Source organism: Vairimorpha ceranae, assembly GCF_000988165.1.
Source record: "Vairimorpha ceranae strain PA08 1199 chromosome Unknown NODE_69, whole genome shotgun sequence".
Lineage (NCBI taxonomy): Eukaryota > Fungi > Microsporidia > Nosematidae > Vairimorpha > Vairimorpha ceranae.
In genome coordinates this window covers 1-20,091 of record NW_020169364.1, presented here as the reverse complement: position 1 = coordinate 20,091, position 20,091 = coordinate 1, and the positions used below count along the sequence as shown (strand labels likewise).

Sequence of the window (20,091 nt, the reverse complement as noted above, 5' to 3'; positions counted from 1 at the left end):
TGTGTAATGCATTATTAGATAGTTGTTTAAAAGTGTTTAATTTAGAACTGATTAATGTAAATTTTTCCGTTTAAATCGTTGTTGTCTGTTTTTTACATGATCTATATGACCAATATTTATCAACAATTTTTTAAAATAAATGTTTAAATTTGATTTATAAATCCACAATTTCTTGCTATATTTTGTTTAGTACTTAAAGATATAACACTCCAAAATCAACACATTTAAAATATCCTTCTTTTCAAACACAGATATGTATAAATAAGAAGTTTATTTAATATTGTAAATTTTAAGTTTTTTATTAACTATTTTCTATAAAAACCCTTTGATGTTAAATTTTTAAATATGTAAAATAGTCAATTTATATGAACACATAATACATTTTATATTGTCAATCGACAGTGCAAGCAACAGTTAAATGAATGTTATAGAGAAGATACAAGAAATATTATTTCATGCTTTAATTTATTAAGCCAAATGGTTTTTACTAAATACATAGTTGAAACTTTAAAAGTAAAGGTGGCGCTATCAGGTATTTCGAAGCGTATTATCTATCAAGAATTATAAACAAAAAATATTTTTAAATGGCAAAACTTAAGTTTATAAAAAATTGACAGAATAGAAAGATTTAAATAAAATTAAAACGCTTCTTCAGATAAAAAAATAACAGTGTTTGTCAAAAAAATATTTTTAACTGCTTTTTAATAAAAATGTTTAGTTTTTTGTTTTCATTTGCTAGATCTCATCAAAGGCGATCTAATCAAATTATAAACTTTGACAAAACTTATTATTGTAAGACAAATTTCATGAGTACGTGAATTTTTGCACAACATATAAAACAATACAATGTTCGCATCATCACACAATTCCCTACAATTTTTACGATTTAGATATTGATCAGTTGTTGAGCTGTTAATAAACGTCGTTTGTCAAACACACAATTTTATACCTCATCAAAAAGACCAAAACATAAGCAAATATCTTTTTTTACAACCCCAATGGATCTTTATTTAATTTCTGATATAAAGGATGATACATCAAACATTGAGAAATTTATAAAAATGTATACATTATCAAATATAGACAATAGAATAATACAAGATAATAATGTGGCTAACAACCTTGTAAGTAATCTAGGATGTATTTTGTGTAAAAGTACAGAAAATACAAGAATCTTAATATGCACCCAAAATAAAATACAAGAAGATGTTTATTTTAAACTTTTAAACGCCGCTTTTACAGCAAAAAGGTTTAACATTCGTATCGATTGTTTAAGCATCGTTAATAATCCTATTCTAAGACAATGTGCTATTATAACAAAAGGATTGTATATTAAAAATACACTTAAAGGTTTAATAAGTTTATTAAGTAATAAACAAAGCTTAAATGTAATGTCTTTTAATGTAAAATGTATATGTCATAAACAAGATGTTTTAGTAGGTCTTACTTGTCCTGTATGTTTGGGTGTATATTGTAGATTTGTACCGGTCTGTAAAAGATGTAAAACAAAATTCAATTTTATTAAACTTTAAAAACACTTTAGATATCAGTAGTTATATTGTTTCTTAATAAATTAATTGCTTCTAAAATATTTTTAGAATCTTCATTTCTATTAACAACGTCTTTTAGGTATCTATTCATTTCTTCTAATCCTTCAATATTAACTTTACTGATACATTCCATGCCAGTTTTTTCTATCAGTTCATTTATTTTATAAAAATTAAGCTTTAGTGAATATTCTATAATGTTATTGACCTGCTTATCTAAATACATTCTAGTAAATTCTTTCAAAATATCTTCTTTACTACTTCCTTTAAAGTAAAGGTGTGTTCCAAATAAATTTGTCGTAACAGCATTTTTAAAAAATAAATCTGTGTTTCCAATAACATTACTTAATACATCTACATATTCTGATAATTTATAATCTATGTCCCATTTGTCAATTTCTGCTATTATACATTCATTAAATACTTTACAAACCTCAGGAAATTTATCACTATAAATCTTTCGAATTTTATCCAGTAAAATTTTTTTATATTGATTTTGTAAAGTAATAATATTATTTTTAATATTTTGCATATTAAATTTTATTAATGAAAATAAAAGATTATCATTAATAAATATACTTAAGTCAGTAGCAATCATACTTTTGATATTTGAAAAATCGTATGTTACTTTTAAATTTTTAAACATCAACAAATCATAAATTATATTATTACTATCAAAAAAAAAAATATCAGTAACTTTTTTATCTGTAGAAATAAGTTTATTAAGAACTAATTGATATTTATATCTCAAAATAAAAGTATCTACGTATGTTCCGCTTTGCAATTCTTTCAATTTTATTTTTAAATTTTCTTCTAATTTCGGAAGTATTTCCTTGACTTTATTTTGATACAGTAATGATATTCTATTAAGCAAATATAAACACCCCGTGTTATCTAGATTTTTATAAACACTATTTGCAAAGAAAGCTTTTTCACGATTTTTAAAATTTTGTACATTGATATTATTTTTAATATCTTGTTGAGATCTATTAATCACACCGACATATCCCAATTTTAATGGATAAACAGTATTCTGTAAAATGGAAATACAATCAGTGCCCTTGTCCATTAAATCAATTTTAGTTAAAACACCGATAGTTCTAGAAAAATTCGGATCAACTTCTTTACATATTTTCAAAGCTTCACTATTAGAAATATCTATATTTGAATTAATAATAGCTAAAATAATCGTGTTTTTTGATGTAATATATTCTCGAATTATGTTTAATATTTTTATTTCAATATCTTCCGATTGTTTACCGATAGCTACTTTTGTGATACCAGGAAGATCAATAATTGTAAATTCTAAAGTTTCTAAAAGCCATATATCTATAACAATAGAATTCGAAGATATTTCCTTATCAGTTCCGCATATTTTATCCATCATTTTAAGTATTTTATTTTTAATCAATTGATTATTTTTTTTTAAAAGATACTTTCTCTTATCAATTTCAACACATTCTTCTTTAACTGCTTTTTTTAGATGCAATATAATCGGACATCTTGTAACGAGATTTGTCCCGCGTGGTAATATGTCTACATTTATTAAAGATTCAAGTACTGAAGATTTGCCACTGGATTGTGATCCTACAACAGTAATTGCTGGTAAATCCATATTTAAATTGTGAACACGATTATGTATTTGTTGTATTAAGTTAATTTCTTTAGATGAAATATTCATAAAGGGGTCATTTATTACTCGAATGTAAAAATAAATAATTATAATTGTTCTCTCTAGTGTTTAATGTAATAAATATAGTTTAATGAATTAACAAAGAAAATTTAATGATTTCTTTTGCATTTGTAGACAACAAAAATATTAATTTTTGGTGAGCGCTTTTTGGATATTGTAAATTATAACCAATTTGTAAGCAAAATGTAGCTTAACTGTAAATTAATTTATTAGTTATTAATAAAACTTTTTGTATTTTGATAATATATTTTTTATGATTTGCATTTACAAATTTTCTTAGAATGTTTCAACTAACTAAATAAAAATTGGCATATATTAAAAATAAATGTTTTGACGTGTATTGACTATTTACAATACAAAGTTTTTAAAATGACTATGGAAGGCCTAGAAATGAACAGCCGGAGAGGCCTCAGTAATGAAGATAAGAAAGTTGGAGAAAATAAAATAGTAGAAGTAGTACCGCAGAAAGTAAATGGATGACACGATCTGCGGAAGAAAAGCCAAAAATTACTTACACCCAAATAAATTTATAATTTACTGGCGTGTATTGACGGCGGCATGATTGAGAGAAATAAAAAAACATAAACATAAAATCTGTAATTCAAAAATTTTCAAACCATCTTCTAAAAATTTTAATAGATAAAAAAAATTAAATTATCATTGCTAGTTAGAAGGAACAATAAATATACATTTTTGACATTTAATTTGTCAAATAAAAATATACTTACAAAATTTTAAGCTGTTGATAATTAAAACTGCATTTATCAATAGCATATAATTAACATAGAATTTTACTTCTATAGTTAGATAACTTCTAGTATTTTAGTTACATTATATGTGAAGCAATATCATTTAATCGCTCAATTGCTAATAATTTTTATCTAAATTTATTAAATTATAAAAAGATGTTTAAGTAAAAAATTTTACAAACTATAATATTGACTTTATTAAAGATTCATTAATGTTTTTTCTACGTCCACTAAAGATAAGAAGTGGGAGTGTATCAAATGATATTCAATACCATTCTTATTCTTATAAGTCTTAATACAACCTTCAAAAGGACATTTAAATGGTTTTTTAATAGATACTAAATTTTCTGGATGTTTGTTTTTTAGATGTTGGTTGTATTCGACTTTATTTAAAAACACAACTGAACAAAATGCACATTGATGTGTCTTTTTATATTTATTATATAAAGATTTTGATTCTTTTTCATTATCTAAAATCTTATTATAAATTTCTGGCAAGGATTTTTTCCCTTTTTTACTCTTATCTTGTCTCATATTACCTTTTTTTGGTTTATTTTTTTTTCTTTTATTTTCTGGTAACATATTAGAAAGATTTGTTGACATCAAACTGTTATAAGCACTTTTTCTTATAACTTTTTTTTGTGGTTCATCAGAATTACATTCGAACTTTTTATTATCTACTATATCATTACTATGTTTATGTATCTTTTTTTCTTCAGAAAAAAAATCAACAATTTTTGTTTCATGTTTTAAAAAATTATCAAGTAAAGAAAAATTATTTATATACGCAGAAAATAAAAATAATTTGATTAAATCAGTATCAGGTGGAGAACCACAATTATAACAAATTAAATGTTTTTCTATAATTTTTTTTGGCGGTATAACAAATCCGCACTCATTAGAAAAATTCATCTGTGAAAAAAAATGTAATGAACTTGTATAATCAATGTTTTCTGCAATGCAATCGTTCATTTCTTCAAATCGAATATTTTTACTGTTTACTCTTTTATCGTCATTAGAAGACATAAGGGGAAAAAAATATTTTTTTTGAAAAAATTGTGAAATTAAATAAAAAACAAATCTGGTTGTTAGTATAAACTTAGGCTTGTAAAAAAGTTGTATTTTTATTACTTATTGTTAAAATAAGTTTTTAATTTTTTGGAAATTTTAAAAGCTTAATACGACCAGAAAAAAAATGTTGTGCAAAAAATGTATTTAATTTTATAACTTCTAATTTTTTTTATTCAATTTACCTATTAATAGTATAATCAAATGCCAGTAAACAAATTATTTAGCAACCTTAAAGAATATCGTATCGAAATTAAAGTTTTATTATTATTCACCCAAACAATTTATTTAGTAAAAATACGAATATACAGACAGAACCCAAAAAATTTTATTGTATTATGTAGACAAAAAGAACATGCATTCCAAGTGAATAATCAAAATTATCGTCTAAAAAATATAAGTAAAGTTTAACTCTTTTATGACAAAAGTAGGGTCTTGCCAAATAAATAATTTTAAATATTTTTAATTGTATCTAAAAATATTTTGAAGATTAAAAAATCACTATTTAATATAATAAGTATATTATTATCTTTATAAATACACATAGATATTGCAAAATATCCTTAAATTATTATATAATTTAATATAAAAGACTAAGAAGGAATTTTCTAGGATACTGACATTTTTTAATAGTTTTTGATAAAATTAAAATTCGAATATAAAAACAATTATGATTTATAATTTTTTTATGTAAAAAAATTGCAATAATTCGACGTTTATTATGTATAAAGCTTTTTTTTGGTCACTAAACTAATTTTATGCTTTATATAAAAAATTAAATATTTTGTTTTGTTATAAAAAATTTATCTAAGTATATTACGAAGAAAAAATAATAAATATTCTTATCGTTAATCTCATCCCATTCTTCTTGCACATTAACTATAATTGCTCAATTTGTTTGTATTAAAATATATTAACAAATATAGAGTTCAAAACTAAATTGGTGACACAATAATTTGAATAAATAACATTTAATAAACTTTTTTAAATGATTTTGTAACGCGTTGCAACTTAGTACCACAAAAGCTTATAGAAAAGAAATACGATTGAATAGCTAAGTTGAAACATTTGTGCAATTAAGGGGGCTTCAAATGAATTTTAAAAGTTTGACGCTTGATTCGAAACATTAACTTCTATTCTTTGACTATGAGGTCTAAAGGGCAAAAAATTAAAGACAAGAAGGAAAGATATTGACGCATAGACACATTACCTATAAAGAAGAGAAGACCGAGAAATATATACCCAAATAAATTTTTATTTAATCAATATCTTACTAGTTTTTTTAAACTTCGTAAATACAAATAATTTATACTACCAATATATAAGCGTAAATTAAAAGTTTTTATAATAAATATACTAACAGATATATTTAATTATTAAATGAACAGATTGACTGTTTTTACTTACAAATTTATTAAAGACTACATACCAAGTTAAAAAAATATTTTAGATCAAATTTGGGCTGTTATTTAGATTATATGTTAAAAATTAAGGTAATATACTTAATTATATAGTATTGAATAATTGTAATAATAAATATAAAATTTTTGTGTTTCGTATAGATTTTTGTTTTGTCGCAATATTAAATCTCGTATTTGATTTACATCTAATAAACACGTGACATTTACTAAAATTCTATTTAAGAATATTTTTTAAACATAAACTTAATATGTTATGAAATATTAACAATAATAAAGTTTAATATACATTTAATAAAAATTAACTCTTTTTTACAATTTCTCTTAAAATTTGGTAATTATTAGATCCTATAATAAAATCGTCCCATGCTTCAAAATTTATTATTTGAATAATTTCTTCACTCAGATCATAAAAATTTTCATTTGTTAGCTTAAATACTTCTTTAACTAATTTTGAATCTTTAGTCATACCATAAACATTTATGAGGACATACATTAAAAACTTTTTAATGTAATCATAAAAAAAACTTTTGCTTTTTTGCACAAAAATTAAATCCCATTTAAATTTTCGAAATGTATTGCGCAATTCTATAAAATGTTTATCTAAAATAAAATCCTCCATGCTAGTATTAAAAGTAAAAATATCAAATAAGTCATACGTACCCAACAGAGATGCATTAAGCTTCTCTGCAAATAGCATTTGTTGAAAAATATCTCGACCAACAGGTTTATTATTCAATAATAACTGTGAAGAAAAAATATAATCTTTTTTAATAAAAATCTTTTGTATCCCTTCGTATGAAAAAATGTTATCTTCATCTACTAGTATGTTATTCTCATTTACAGTAATTGGTTTCTTAATTTCAATAATTTTAATTCCATCATATAGATCAAATCTAAATATGGTGCATTTACCTTGTAATTTGATTGTACTACACATATTTTTTACAAAAATCAGAGGGATATGAATTGCAAAAAGCCTACGAAATAAAAACATTGCGAGGTGCATTATAGGGGATATTTTTTTTATTATATGATTATTTTACTTAAATTTGCAATTTTTTGCAGACATTTAAAGCAAAATATTTTAGGCAATCATTGTATAATTTATTCTTTTTTTGTGTATTAATTAAAAAACCATTTTTTAATTTAAAGTTGTAAAAAAAATCAGATATTTATTTATAATTTTGGTAAGTGTGAAAATCTTTAAATTGTATAAATATTTTATGTATTAAAGATTTTCTTTTAAACAAACATTTTTTTAATTCTATGTTTACTATACGTGTTCTATAATAATCTAATTAAAAATTACACAACAAATAGAAAAATTATAAAACATTTTTATTTTGTTGCTAACTGTCGATATTAATTAGTAAATTTAAATTAAGTAAAATTATTGATTTTTTGAAGGTATTTACATTAAAATAAAAAGATCTTTTTATACTTAAAAAACATCCTTTCCATGGTCATGTTTGCTTTTTGGTGCTTAAAATCGATATTGTCAATTTTTTTTTTTAACCTCTAAAATATGATTTTTAAAAGAGAAAGCATAATTAAGACTTTGTCTCGATTATGCTTTCTCTCTTAAAATTTTTTCAAAAACTTTTATAACAACTAAAATTAATAGATAAATAAGTTTAATAAATATTTTAAATTATTTTTTTCCTTCATTTCTTTTTAACATAAATCTTTATAAATATATATCAATTAAGATTTTCATTCTGCATCTCACAGAAATTGTCCTCTTAACACCATTTCAATTTTCTTCAATCGTAATGATATGTGCATTGGTTTTTTGATTAATAAATGGCTCAGAATGATTTACAGTTCTGTGTTCTTTAAAAAAGGTGCCAAGTTTGTTGTATCCTCTTCAACAACCATTAAAAACAATTGATTTTTTGTGAATGAATCTCTTGCAAAAAGCAGCTAATGTAAGACAATTACTATTTTCTATATTCATTAAAATAATTTTTCTTGATTTTCTTTCTGCCGCTCCAACTATCCAAGCCCTTTCTACTTTATGACCTTTGTTTTGCTTTCTTTTCCCGAATTTGCTTTCGTCGATCTCAACAACACTACATTCACCGCCAATGGTATTTATTTTTTTGGGATATAGACCAAATGCTTTTAGATCTCTCAATTTAGAGCATAAGTTGGAAACAGCAGCCAGATCAACATTAGATATTGTAGCAATTAGATCAAATGAGACTTCTTCTAACCACATGTCAAAAATTTTTATATTTTTAATAATCGAAAGATGAGCATTTTTAATGATTGTATCTTTAAAAATTGATAATCTAATTATACAAGAAGATAACACAAACAATAAAATTTATACGTTTTATTTTTTTTGTTTCATAGTTAAATTTATAGCATAGTCTGTTTTCATATAAGTTTTTAACAAAGTTTGCAATTTATTGATAAACTTTTTTTTCTTAAGATTTAGTTTTTAGGAGTTAAAGAAAAATAATTTTTTAGAATATCGGTTTTAAGCATTAAAAAGCAAAAAAATCCATTTTTTATCTATAAAATTAAGTTTTCATATATAATAATTTTTTGTTGTCTTTTTTGAGTTAATGGTTGTGTAAAAATTTAATTATTGATATTAGACTTAAAGCAGATATTATATTATTGCTAGATAATTCCAAGTTATGTTTGTAAAAAACATCTTTACTTGACATCAGATAATCAAGCATTTTCAAAGGTAGTCGGCCTGGGAAATAAGAATATCTTGATAATGTTCTATGCCCCACCTGGTATAACATCATGGATTTTAATTTTGATTAAAACGTCTCTGCATTTGTAGGATATATTTAAATTTCTGTGCCTTATAGCTTCTCGTCTAAATTAGTGTTAATTTATTTAATAAAAGTAATTTATTATAGATAAAATTTTTAAAATATTTATACAAATTATTTAAATTTCATATTTGATAACTAATATTACAGATAAAACTATCAAATCTGCTTTTTTTTGAATCTTGTCCTATAAAATAACTATTTTGTAAAAAGCTTGATGATAATTTTTAGATATTACTAGATTAAAAAAAAGGCTTTTTTTTAAATCAAAAAACGTTTTTACAAGCACAAAGCTGCAAAAATATGGTCATTTATACAAAAAAATATTTATTAAAATAAATGTTAGTTAAAATTTTTTAAAAAAATATATATGATGTATATTTTTGAAACGTAGAATTATAAGTTTTTTAACAAAACCAGAATGTCCTTTTCTTATTACGAGAATTTTTGCCATATACAATCTAGTTAATAATAAATCATAGTATAAATAAGGTGCAAAGTATTTTCAAAAATCTGCCTGTTTGTTTCTTTGGCTGTTCTTGGAACAAAATGCTATTAGCATAATTTCTTATAAAAATCAAATTTTATCCAGTTTTTATCCATTACAAATGTTTTAGAAATAATTTTTAATATTAAAAGATTAGATATATTTTATATTATTGCAACATTATTTCGTTATGATATGCTAAAAAGCAAACATCAGGCGCAGAGCCACATTTCCGGACATATATTACGAGGGTCCTTATAATATTTAAATAAAAAAAAACATAATTTTTATGATTTAATAGATACACCAGTATATCTAGCAAACTCTTCTTGTCTGTCCAAATAAATGAAAGTTTAAATCGTAATAGATAAAAATTAATTCTTTCAAATTAAACTATATTATTTTTAACAACACCCCACACCTTTTTTCTTCATATTTTATCTGCGACAAAAAATTTCAATATTATTTGTATCTTTTTGACATTTGCTACATGTAATAATATTTGATTAATAAAATTATTTTCTAAAAAATTAATAAAATATTGACAAACAAAATTTTGCTCATTACATTTTCTAAAACACCCTCGTATCCATTCGTGGGGGCTAAAAAATTAAAAAAACTTATTCTTTAAAGCCGTATTTGCGGACATAATTTATATTTGAAAAAAACGGGCCTGCACCGACCCTATGCATACATTGTTTTGTAAATTTATATCAAAGAAAAATTAAAGTCTTGTTGAACAATTTATATGAAAATACATGAATAAAAACGCCTTAAGTAACCAAAAAAGTCAACTATTATAGCTAATTCAAAGTTTTTAGTTTTTAATTATTAGCAGTTACAATTTAAAGAACAAGGTTTTACATTTACTATGAGTTTAGAAGTTATAAGATACTTGAATGTGTAAGAATTAAGAAAAAGGTTTTATTGAAAAAATAACTTAACTTTTGAGAAAAGGTTGACAAAGATGAAATAAAGATGAATTAGTTATAAAAACCAGGCTAAATTGACTCAAAATTGCACAAATTTAAATTGACCTTAACTAAAATTTCTTAACCCATATTTTTTAAGTGCTAAACAACGAGGGCAGTATGAAACCATAGTAACTACAATAAATGCATGTATTTTTGCAGGGGATGCTTAAAAGTTGGCGAAAACATTAAAATATATAGTTTTGCAACGGCAAGATGCTCTAATGGGATTTGTAATTATAAATTTACAATTATAAACTAACATTTTTTAACTTCTTTAAACTAAGTGCTATTATTATTATTTAATTATAAAATTTGTAATTTTAATTTGTTCCTTCATGTCTTATCGCTAGATCTACGAGTATTGGTGTTGAAAAAATCAGTATCCTATTTAACAGGTTTAATCATGAAGATATATTTTATGGTTATTTAGATTTACTTAAACTTGGAGACTAAGGTAACATAATTGAGATAGATGAAAGCAAATTTGGCAAACGTAAATATTACTGTTGCACGAGTAGATGGGGTATGTGTTTTTGGTGCAGTAGAACGATCTTACACGTAGAATATTAATTTTGCATGTTGAGTGTAGAATAAAACCATTCTTCTGTTTATGATAAAAAAATATTTCATCACTATACTATTATTTATTCTGTTTTTTAACGAACATATTGTAATCTTAATTTATTTTTACAAGCATCCAATTGTTAATCACAGCATTGAATTTATTAATCAATCAAATAATGTATATACCAATACTAAAGGGGGTAATTGGTATGGGATTAACAGAAATTTACCAAAAGAAATCATAGATCAAAATTAATAAATCTTATCTATTGTGCTTTAGCTTATTAGAAAAAATAGTAAATCTATATTAAATTATATATTTATTCTTTTCCTTGCTCAAAAATTTTTAATTTACAAATTTTATTAAAAAAAAGTTCCTTTTTTCTTAAAATATATGCATTAATTGTAATTACTATAGTTTCATACTACTTCTCGTTGTTTAACATTTTAAAAAGTAAGGGTTTAAAAAATTTTAGTCGGGGATACGTAAAAATTTGTGCAGTTTTGCTCACTTCGTCCAAAAATTATTTAAAAAACTCTAAGTAGCTTGTTGGGTTTTTGTAATAGTAAAAATGTTATTTCATTTCATAATAGATATTTAATTTATTATTTTAATAATGTTTTATAAAAAATTTCTAAAAAGAAGGGCAATGAATTTTAAAAGGAACCAAAAAATTTATAATATGAATAAAAACAGTTTTAAAAAACAAACCTAACAACAAAAGCCTTTAGGGCTATAAATAAAAATGGCAATGTTTTTAGGATAATTTAAATACATCTATTTATTTTGCTGTGTTGCTTATAATCGTACAATAAGTGAATTTTTTAATCTAGCTGATTCGGTTATAATAAAAGGTAATATTTTTAATTTTGATGGGTGAGACTCTTACAAAGAATTTGATAAATTATATTTATATAGACAAGGGGGTGTTATCACAAGTATAAGCCTGTTATTCACTCACCGAAGAGCATATTTAAAGCGCGATCTCATACATTTAATATTAAAAATTTAAGGTAGATGTGACCTAGCATTGTGCATAGAAAGGAGTTTATCTTGGAATTTAATGTATAAGGAAAGACATGCAAACAACAAATTTTAATTGTCAATTTAATTTTGATACTTTTGAAATTTATCTTATTAATGGGTGGGTAAAGAAGACTTGCTAACTTTTTGAGGTTGAAAGAGTAAACTAATTTTAAATTTTAGAATATGAAATACGTAATTGTTAAATAGCTTTATAAAAAATAGAAAATCTGCAGCTAGCATTTTAATTCATAAAGCAAAATTATAACTTATACATTCGGTTTTTGTATTTACAACAACTGAAATAAATAAAGACTTAAAATAATGTCCTAAAATTCAATTCTTTCTGTTGTTATAAAATAATAAAAAAACTTTTTTAAATATTAAAACTGGTAAAAATGGTTTGTAGAAAATTTTATACATCATATCTACAACGCCTGAAAAATGGTATACAGTTAGTATAATTGGTTTCTTTATTAACGAATAGACCACATTTTATTAAGTTAAAAGTTTAATCAAGTTATTTCATAGAAATTTTTCTTTATAAATAGTTTTATGCACAATTCAATTTATTTTTTTTCCACAAAATTGTTCAGCACCGCAGAAGTACGGCTGTTAACAATTATAATAATAACTTCTGTTATATATAATAATTTTTATAAAAGTGTTAAAGTCAAGGTGTATGAACATGTTTCAAAATATTTTAAATATCTTTTTACCGATAATATTTGCGCTTTTTTATACATTTTTATTCTTTTAAAATAAAAATATATTTTTTAACTAATTTTTATGATCTATCATTAAAACGAAATTTTTTCTTTGGTGAGAATACGTAAAGGAAGCACCGAGACAATATTTCTGAATATTTTTTTGTTTTTAAAAGCGTGTAAAGAGCTGGGTAGATTTCTTTAAAAAATAATACATATTTTATAAAATTTCGTCACAGCACCAGTTTTATTGTACATCATTAAAGTTATAGAATAACTTTATTCATTTTGATTTTATTATATTATATAATAAAAATTTGCATATCAAAAATAATTTATATGAATTTAAATAAGACAAAATTGCTTAAGTATTATCAAAATTTAATTAAAATAAGACAGTATATTCATAATTACAATAACTTAAAATCATTTGTAAATTCATTAATAATCGCCTTTAATCCTGGACCAATAATTACTAGTGCAGGTATATTATTTTTACTAATATGTTTGACACATAGTATGCCTTTTTTTATAGAATTATTATATGCTGATAATATTTCTTCGCTTGAACCACATAAAACAATCTTAGCCTCGCCACCTTTCTTCCATTTGTTGTATAAATCCTTTTCCTTTGATAACTTTGTAATCAAGTTTATAAAGCATTCTTTCATAAGTTCTAGGACCATTTGGATCTCATTTTTTATTTGTTTATTTATCAAAATTTTAAGTACATAGTCTCCCTTAGGATATTGTCTCTGTATCGCTTTCTTAGTTTTTATAAGCCTGTAAATTATACAAAAAATACAGAAAACTGAAATAGTAAATAAAAAAAAGCTAATCATTTAGGGGTAAAATAATACTGCTAGTTTCTTAAGAAAAGCTAAAAAATCAAAATATAACGAAGAAGCAAAAGTTTATATTTATAATCTATTTGTTGGGTGTAAATTACCATAAAAAATTTTACTTTAATAAAATTGATCCAGTAAACTAAACACAAAGTGGTCAAAATTACAAATCATTATGGAATAGCGATCATATTTTCTAATTACTGTTCTGTTTTTGTCTGTGGCACCAGAATTATAGAAAATTCATTAATAATGGCTGGCCCTGCCAATACTGCTACACTATAGTATATATACGTAAAACAAAGATAGCATCCTTATGTTTGCATGTTTTTTAAAATAACACCTAAGACAGAGAATTATATCTGAAAATTATTGTAAACCAATATAAAAATTGTAGGCTAGAAAAATTAGTTATTTTAGTCTTTTTTATAGAAACAATGGAAGCTTTTGTCGTTGAAATCTTTTTATTTTATAAATCAATTTTTAAAATTTTTTAGTCTAAAATTTAAAAATACAAAATGTGAAATTTAAGTATCAAAATATATAACCTTTCAAATACCATTCTTTTTGATTTCTGATAAAATAAGACGTATTATTACTGCAATTTAAAGAGCTCTTTTTCTATACCTTATGGCTGCTTATTGTTAAATCGATGATTAATTACTTTAGTAGTATAAGTAAGTACATTTATTGTTGGATCATTATCGAAAAGAGCGTAATATACTGTTTATATTGTTTTATTTTTACAATATATCTTTCAGAGATCTATTTATATAACAGATTACTTGTTTAAATTGATAATTTGTTTATTAAATAGCAGTGATGTTCTATTAGGAAAAGAAAAAAACAATTTTATTAAAACAATTCCTTTGAACGGACCAGATATTCAAACATCATCAATTAATTGATTCTTAGACTTTCCACTTCCTAAATATACTTCTGTTACTGTGTTCTGTTCAATCAAATGCTTGTCTTTTCTCTGGAGATATTTTTTATTTAATTTTTTTAAGAAATTATTTGTTAAATAGTTGTATATTTAGAATTCTTAATATCTACAACGTTTTAAATACGTATTAAATTTAGCTAGCTATTCTTGTAATAAAGCTTACCTTTAGAAATTCGATTTAGATATGCTTTTTTTCAACACTAGATTGTATAGTTTACAGCTGACCTTGTAATTTCAAGGGGCACGTGGTTTTACATATTTCTCACATTTAACACGATCAAATAAAAATAAATGTGTTTATTTTTTAGAAAATTATTGTTCACCGCCAAAACATCAATTCCCGTGCATTGTTGTCTCTAGCTGCAACTACAAAATTGTATATTTGTATTTGCTTCTAAAATTCTTAAAGGCAAATTGTTTATTAAATAAATTTACAATGATGATGTTCGACTTAAGTTAAAATAACAGAAAAAAGTATCTTAATTTCAAAAAATAAATAGTGGTTTTTGTTATTGATATTTATCAAAAAAAATATTTAATAAAGTTTTTTGTGATTTTTAATCACTGAATATTTTGTAAATTAATGATTTAATTAAAAATATTATTTTTTCGTTTGAAATTTTGGTGGGTAAAAGTAAATATTTCTACTAATAATTATTAAATTACACGTGGTAAACAATACCTAGGTCTTACAAATATAATTCTAAGTATTTTTTTGTTTAAATCTTGCCCACAATTTATAAAAAATCAATCCAAAATGTTTATTAGATATGAATGTAAATTTTTAGCCCTTAAAATGTTACTCGCAATGTTTTTATTTTGCAAACTTTTTGCAGTTGATATTCAGCTAATTGCTTTAAAAAATCTGTGTAATTCAATTGGGTTGGATGGTAGTTGCATCATATATAGATTTGATATATATGATGGAATTAAAAAGATTGTGATTGAGGAACCAATTATTATTAATGAGAATAATATACTAGTGGATGAAGAAAATATTTTTGCATATAAAGGCATACAAAAGATTTTTATCAAAAAAGATTGTATCCTTTCATCTCAGCCATTATTGGATAATAAACCTATTGACCGCGATATTTTTCAACAAATGCTATTTGCTGAGAGACTTAATGTTAATTTATTAAGGTTTGATACTTTATCCGAAATATTCGAATATAATGTAAAACATGGAACTGGTCCCTTGCCCAATTCCTTACTTGAAATTCGTCGTGCAATTATGAAGTATAGTCATGATTTTACATTTTTGGAAAATGATAAGAGTGTTTTTTTAAACTTAGTACGAGGATTTTTAAATTATGTCCTTAAATATGCTTATGGTATGACCAAAGATTCAAAATTAATGAAAGAAGTGTTTGAACTAACAAATGAAAATTTTTATAATCTGAATGAAGAAATTATTCAACTAATAAATTTTGGAGCGCCTGACGATTTTATTTTGGGACCTGAAAAATACCAAGTTTTAAAAGAAATTGCAAAAATATATTAAATATTTTGTAACTATATGTTAAAATTTATTTTTAATTTACTACATAACTGTCGTGTAATTTACCACATGACAATTATTTTAATTTATTTCACTTAAAATATTTTATTTTAACTCATCAAAATCACAAAAATAAGAAAATAATTTAAAAAGTTTTCACTTCCAATTTTTTCAATGGCTGTAACACCAAAGTAACATATTAAATTTTTATTAAAAATTTATTAAACATAAGCTGTTTTGTATGCCTTGACATGTTAAGTGTTATTCAAATTAAGTGTGCATGATTGTATAATTATGGCTTTTAATAAGTATTAGGATCACTTACTTAATTTAAATTATTATTTTAATTACACTTCCTTTTAATTTATACAATTTAAGAGTATATTGTACGATACAAATGATAAGTATAATCTTAAAAAAAGTTTTTATTTAGATAAAAAATTTACGGAGAGTTGCATGTTTATTAAATCTACATCAAATACAACATCTATTTTACAACAGAAATGTTGTTTTATTGATTCTCAATACTAAATAACCAAGCACATTACCTTAATTTTTAGCACGTAATCTTACAACAGTTTATTTACATTAATTTATTTTTTTAACTTCTATATAGTTTGTAGTAAAATGACATAATTTAAAAATTTACAATTTTAAATATTTTCTATAATTTTATTTTTTATAAATAAAATTGTCAAAAAGAAGAATACAAAAAAAAATTCATTCAAGAGATTATTATAACAATAAAAAAACATGGTTACCAATAAAGAGTCATTAATTAAAATTACTTAGAAACTTGGTTTAAAACGGTTAAGATGAGCATAGTACTTTAGTTTTTCACATTTTAGCTTGCCGTTTAAAATTTTTAACCTAAAAAACAAAATCAAAATTAAAGAGGGAGAATATAAACATGAACAGAAAATACACATTTTGTATTCTTAAAAGCAAATTTAATATTAAAATTATAATTTTTTAATTAAGATAAATATAAACATTACTTTAAAATTATTTTAAATCTTTTTTAAATACTTCTGATTGATTGTTTCTTTTAAATGCAAAAGTTCCAAAAAGTAAATTGTGTCTCTTTCATTACAATATCTCATACCCACATTCACCTTAATTAAAGCCAAGGCACCACCCATCGTATTAGTATGAACACCTGTAGCATTGTCTATAAAATTAATACTATAATTAACCGTGCGGTGTAAATAACTTTCTTTTCTTTATGCAAATTGTAATAACCTTTTCAACAATCTGTATAAATAATTCTGCCAAGAGTACAAATTTTTTATTAAACCTATTAATGTTTCTGATTTTCTATCTTTTAAATTTCATAAGACTATACGTCTTGCTGGTAATCGTTCTACCATGCCTAATACCTAAAGACCTTCTACCCTATGGCCTCGATGGTATTTACGCTTGTCAAATTTGAATTCATCTATTTCCACCGTCACGCTAAGGCCACCTGTTTTAATGTTACCAGCAATAAATTTTCCTGTTCTTTTTAAAATAGGCCTATACTTTTCTTGCTTAAACACGTCAAAAATTTTTTAATCTTAAAACCAGCGTAATTTATGTATAAAAAAATTACTTGTGCTATATTTAAATGGTGTAATTGTGGGGTAGCGAACTCTGACTAAAGTATATTTCTAATAAATTATTTATTAATAAGCCCTTTTGGGCTAACATCTTGTTATTTTGTTTGTTATCTCTGGTATTCGTCACATTCATCCGCATCTATTTCTCCTTTTTTTTGAGAATTACAACTTTATTTATCGTTAAATTTCAATTTAACAGTTAATTTTTTTGTTAATAAAAATGGTAAATTAAATGTAAACAAATATTAAATAAATAATAAATTAATTAAAAAAATAAAGGTAAACAAACGAAAGTTAAAAATGTAGTGTTATACCACAGTAACCAAAGAATTTTTGCATAATAGAAAGATTTGTTTTTAATTAAAGAAAATTCCTTTCTACAACCTCATGAAGTACACCTCACCATATTTGATAACTTCTTTCTAAATGACAACTTATCTAAACAAAACCTACACAGACGTTGTTTTATAGCCTCATATAGAGATAGAGTGTTATGTAAAATATTTTCAACTTGTTCATATCCTACTTAATTTTAATTTTGTTTTTTGGCGTAAAAAGGTTTTAAACGGCAAGCTCATATGTAAGAAACTAAAATACGCTTTAGTCATTTTTTATACGAATTATAGTTCATTATGTTGTATATCTAAATTAAATAATTTGAACGGCCATTAATCACATTTAGTTTTAATTTTGTAATGCTTTATGACGCAACTATTGGAAGGCTAGTTGCTAATAATATTTAGAAAGAATATGATTTATTAATTTGAGTATTATCATATTTTAAAATAAACCCATGCTTTCGGATAACCATCTTCTACAAGTTAAAGGCAACCATACTGAAAATAGGTTTCTAATATATTGTTGATAATTCGTTTAATGGGTTACTTGTTCACAAACCCGCCAGTTAGTCTTTTGGCCGTGGTATTGGCTTTGGAAATGATATTTGTTTGGTTTCGGTTTTTAATTCTCATTAAAATTTATTTTTTTAAACATTTTTAAGTTAAAACATTGTTTTGAATTTTAACCAATAACTGTATTGTGGTATCAGCATAAGACATAAGGGATACAATACTTTAATTAAAACAAAATTTCAACATCTGTTAACAAAGCTATAAAAAAAGAAGAGAAGTATAACAGGATAGAAGAAAAATTATAAAATATTACTTTTTTAAATCGACAATAAAAATTTAACAATAAAAAATTGCACAAAAATTAAAAAAACTATTTTTGTCTTTTCAAACACATCCTTGATAGAGCGTATCAAAAAAATTTTTTAAAAGAAGCGGATCATCACGGTAAATAAATACATGTGGTAAGAATAAATAAAAAAATAAAAAAAAACAAAAAAAAAATTGCTAATAAAGATATTTAATTGCAAAATAAGAATTCTGCGCCTAAATGAATGTTCAATAAATATGACTTTTGTATCTGTGTTAAATTAAAAATTCTTGGTATTTAAAATATTGATATAAATAATTGCAATCACGACATTATCTAAGTATACTTCCTAGTGTTTAGAAATAACCAACTGCTGTATGATTTTCAATATATTAAAAAAATTATTTTTTATTCTAAATTTTGACTTTTGCAATGTAAAAACAGTATGAAATGCTGGAAAAAATTAAAAACATATATATTTAAAATGAATTTCAAAATTAACATTAAAACACTTTTTAATATTGTTTGCGTATTATTCCTATTGTTGTGCACAGTACCACCAATAAAAGTAAAAATTGGTGCAACTATCTCCTTTTTCGTTCATCCTGCGATATTACTGGTTTTAGAATGATATATTAAACATACTTATTACACACTGGCGTAAAATAGGATGGAAAAACTATTTAAGAAAAGTTACATAAGTAAAAGATGGTTTTGACTAAAAAGCGATCTTTCACAAATCTCAAGCTGTAAAATGTTTTTGTCCGGAACAAGCGTCGTTCCGACCTAGGTTCCCTCAAATGGTAAGCTGTTATTTATAGACGGTCCTGCAGGCACAGGTAAAACATTTTTATACAAGATATAACAAGATTTAAAGCAGCATAGGGAAAGCAACAATATCTATAGCTACTACGGGAATTGCAGCAGACTTATTAGACAATGCTATGACAGTTCATAGTTGCTTCAAGTTACCAGTTCCATTGAATGATAACTCTGTATCTAGAATCAAGCAAG

General features: G+C 23.6%; 8 protein-coding genes across 8 annotated transcripts; 3 read left to right on the top strand and 5 right to left on the bottom strand.

Annotated features, from left to right (window-relative positions):
* Positions 1-998: 998 nt before the first annotated feature.
* On the top strand, positions 999-1,532 carry AAJ76_6900019093 (general transcription factor iih subunit 3; the record flags this gene model as incomplete). The annotated part of the gene is made up of 1 exon (XM_024476237.1): positions 999-1,532. One exon carries the CDS (start codon positions 999-1,001, stop codon positions 1,530-1,532), a length of 534 nt encoding a protein of 177 aa, XP_024330204.1.
* A 7-nt stretch (positions 1,533-1,539) lies between these two features.
* Positions 1,540-3,228, bottom strand: AAJ76_6900016864 (dynamin; the record flags this gene model as incomplete). The annotated part of the gene is made up of 1 exon (XM_024476236.1): positions 1,540-3,228. One exon carries the CDS (start codon positions 3,226-3,228, stop codon positions 1,540-1,542), a length of 1,689 nt encoding a protein of 562 aa, XP_024330203.1.
* Positions 3,229-4,187: 959 nt separating this feature from the next.
* On the bottom strand, positions 4,188-5,015 carry AAJ76_6900015077 (hypothetical protein; the record flags this gene model as incomplete). Its single annotated transcript, XM_024476235.1, has 1 exon — positions 4,188-5,015. One exon carries the CDS (start codon positions 5,013-5,015, stop codon positions 4,188-4,190), a length of 828 nt encoding a protein of 275 aa, XP_024330202.1.
* A 1,761-nt stretch (positions 5,016-6,776) lies between these two features.
* On the bottom strand, positions 6,777-7,484 carry AAJ76_6900012608 (hypothetical protein; the record flags this gene model as incomplete). The annotated part of the gene is made up of 1 exon (XM_024476234.1): positions 6,777-7,484. One exon carries the CDS (start codon positions 7,482-7,484, stop codon positions 6,777-6,779), a length of 708 nt encoding a protein of 235 aa, XP_024330201.1.
* An 861-nt stretch (positions 7,485-8,345) lies between these two features.
* AAJ76_6900011393 (hypothetical protein) lies at positions 8,346-8,699 on the bottom strand (the record flags this gene model as incomplete). Its single annotated transcript, XM_024476233.1, has 1 exon — positions 8,346-8,699. One exon carries the CDS (start codon positions 8,697-8,699, stop codon positions 8,346-8,348), a length of 354 nt encoding a protein of 117 aa, XP_024330200.1.
* Positions 8,700-13,439: 4,740 nt separating this feature from the next.
* Positions 13,440-13,871, bottom strand: AAJ76_690006221 (hypothetical protein; the record flags this gene model as incomplete). The annotated part of the gene is made up of 1 exon (XM_024476240.1): positions 13,440-13,871. The coding sequence occupies one exon, from the start codon at positions 13,869-13,871 to the stop codon at positions 13,440-13,442; it is 432 nt and encodes a 143-aa protein (XP_024330199.1).
* A 1,706-nt stretch (positions 13,872-15,577) lies between these two features.
* Positions 15,578-16,324, top strand: AAJ76_690004514 (hypothetical protein; the record flags this gene model as incomplete). Its single annotated transcript, XM_024476238.1, has 1 exon — positions 15,578-16,324. One exon carries the CDS (start codon positions 15,578-15,580, stop codon positions 16,322-16,324), a length of 747 nt encoding a protein of 248 aa, XP_024330198.1.
* A 3,237-nt stretch (positions 16,325-19,561) lies between these two features.
* On the top strand, positions 19,562-19,708 carry AAJ76_69000530 (hypothetical protein; the record flags this gene model as incomplete). Its single annotated transcript, XM_024476239.1, has 1 exon — positions 19,562-19,708. One exon carries the CDS (start codon positions 19,562-19,564, stop codon positions 19,706-19,708), a length of 147 nt encoding a protein of 48 aa, XP_024330197.1.
* Positions 19,709-20,091: the final 383 nt, after the last annotated feature.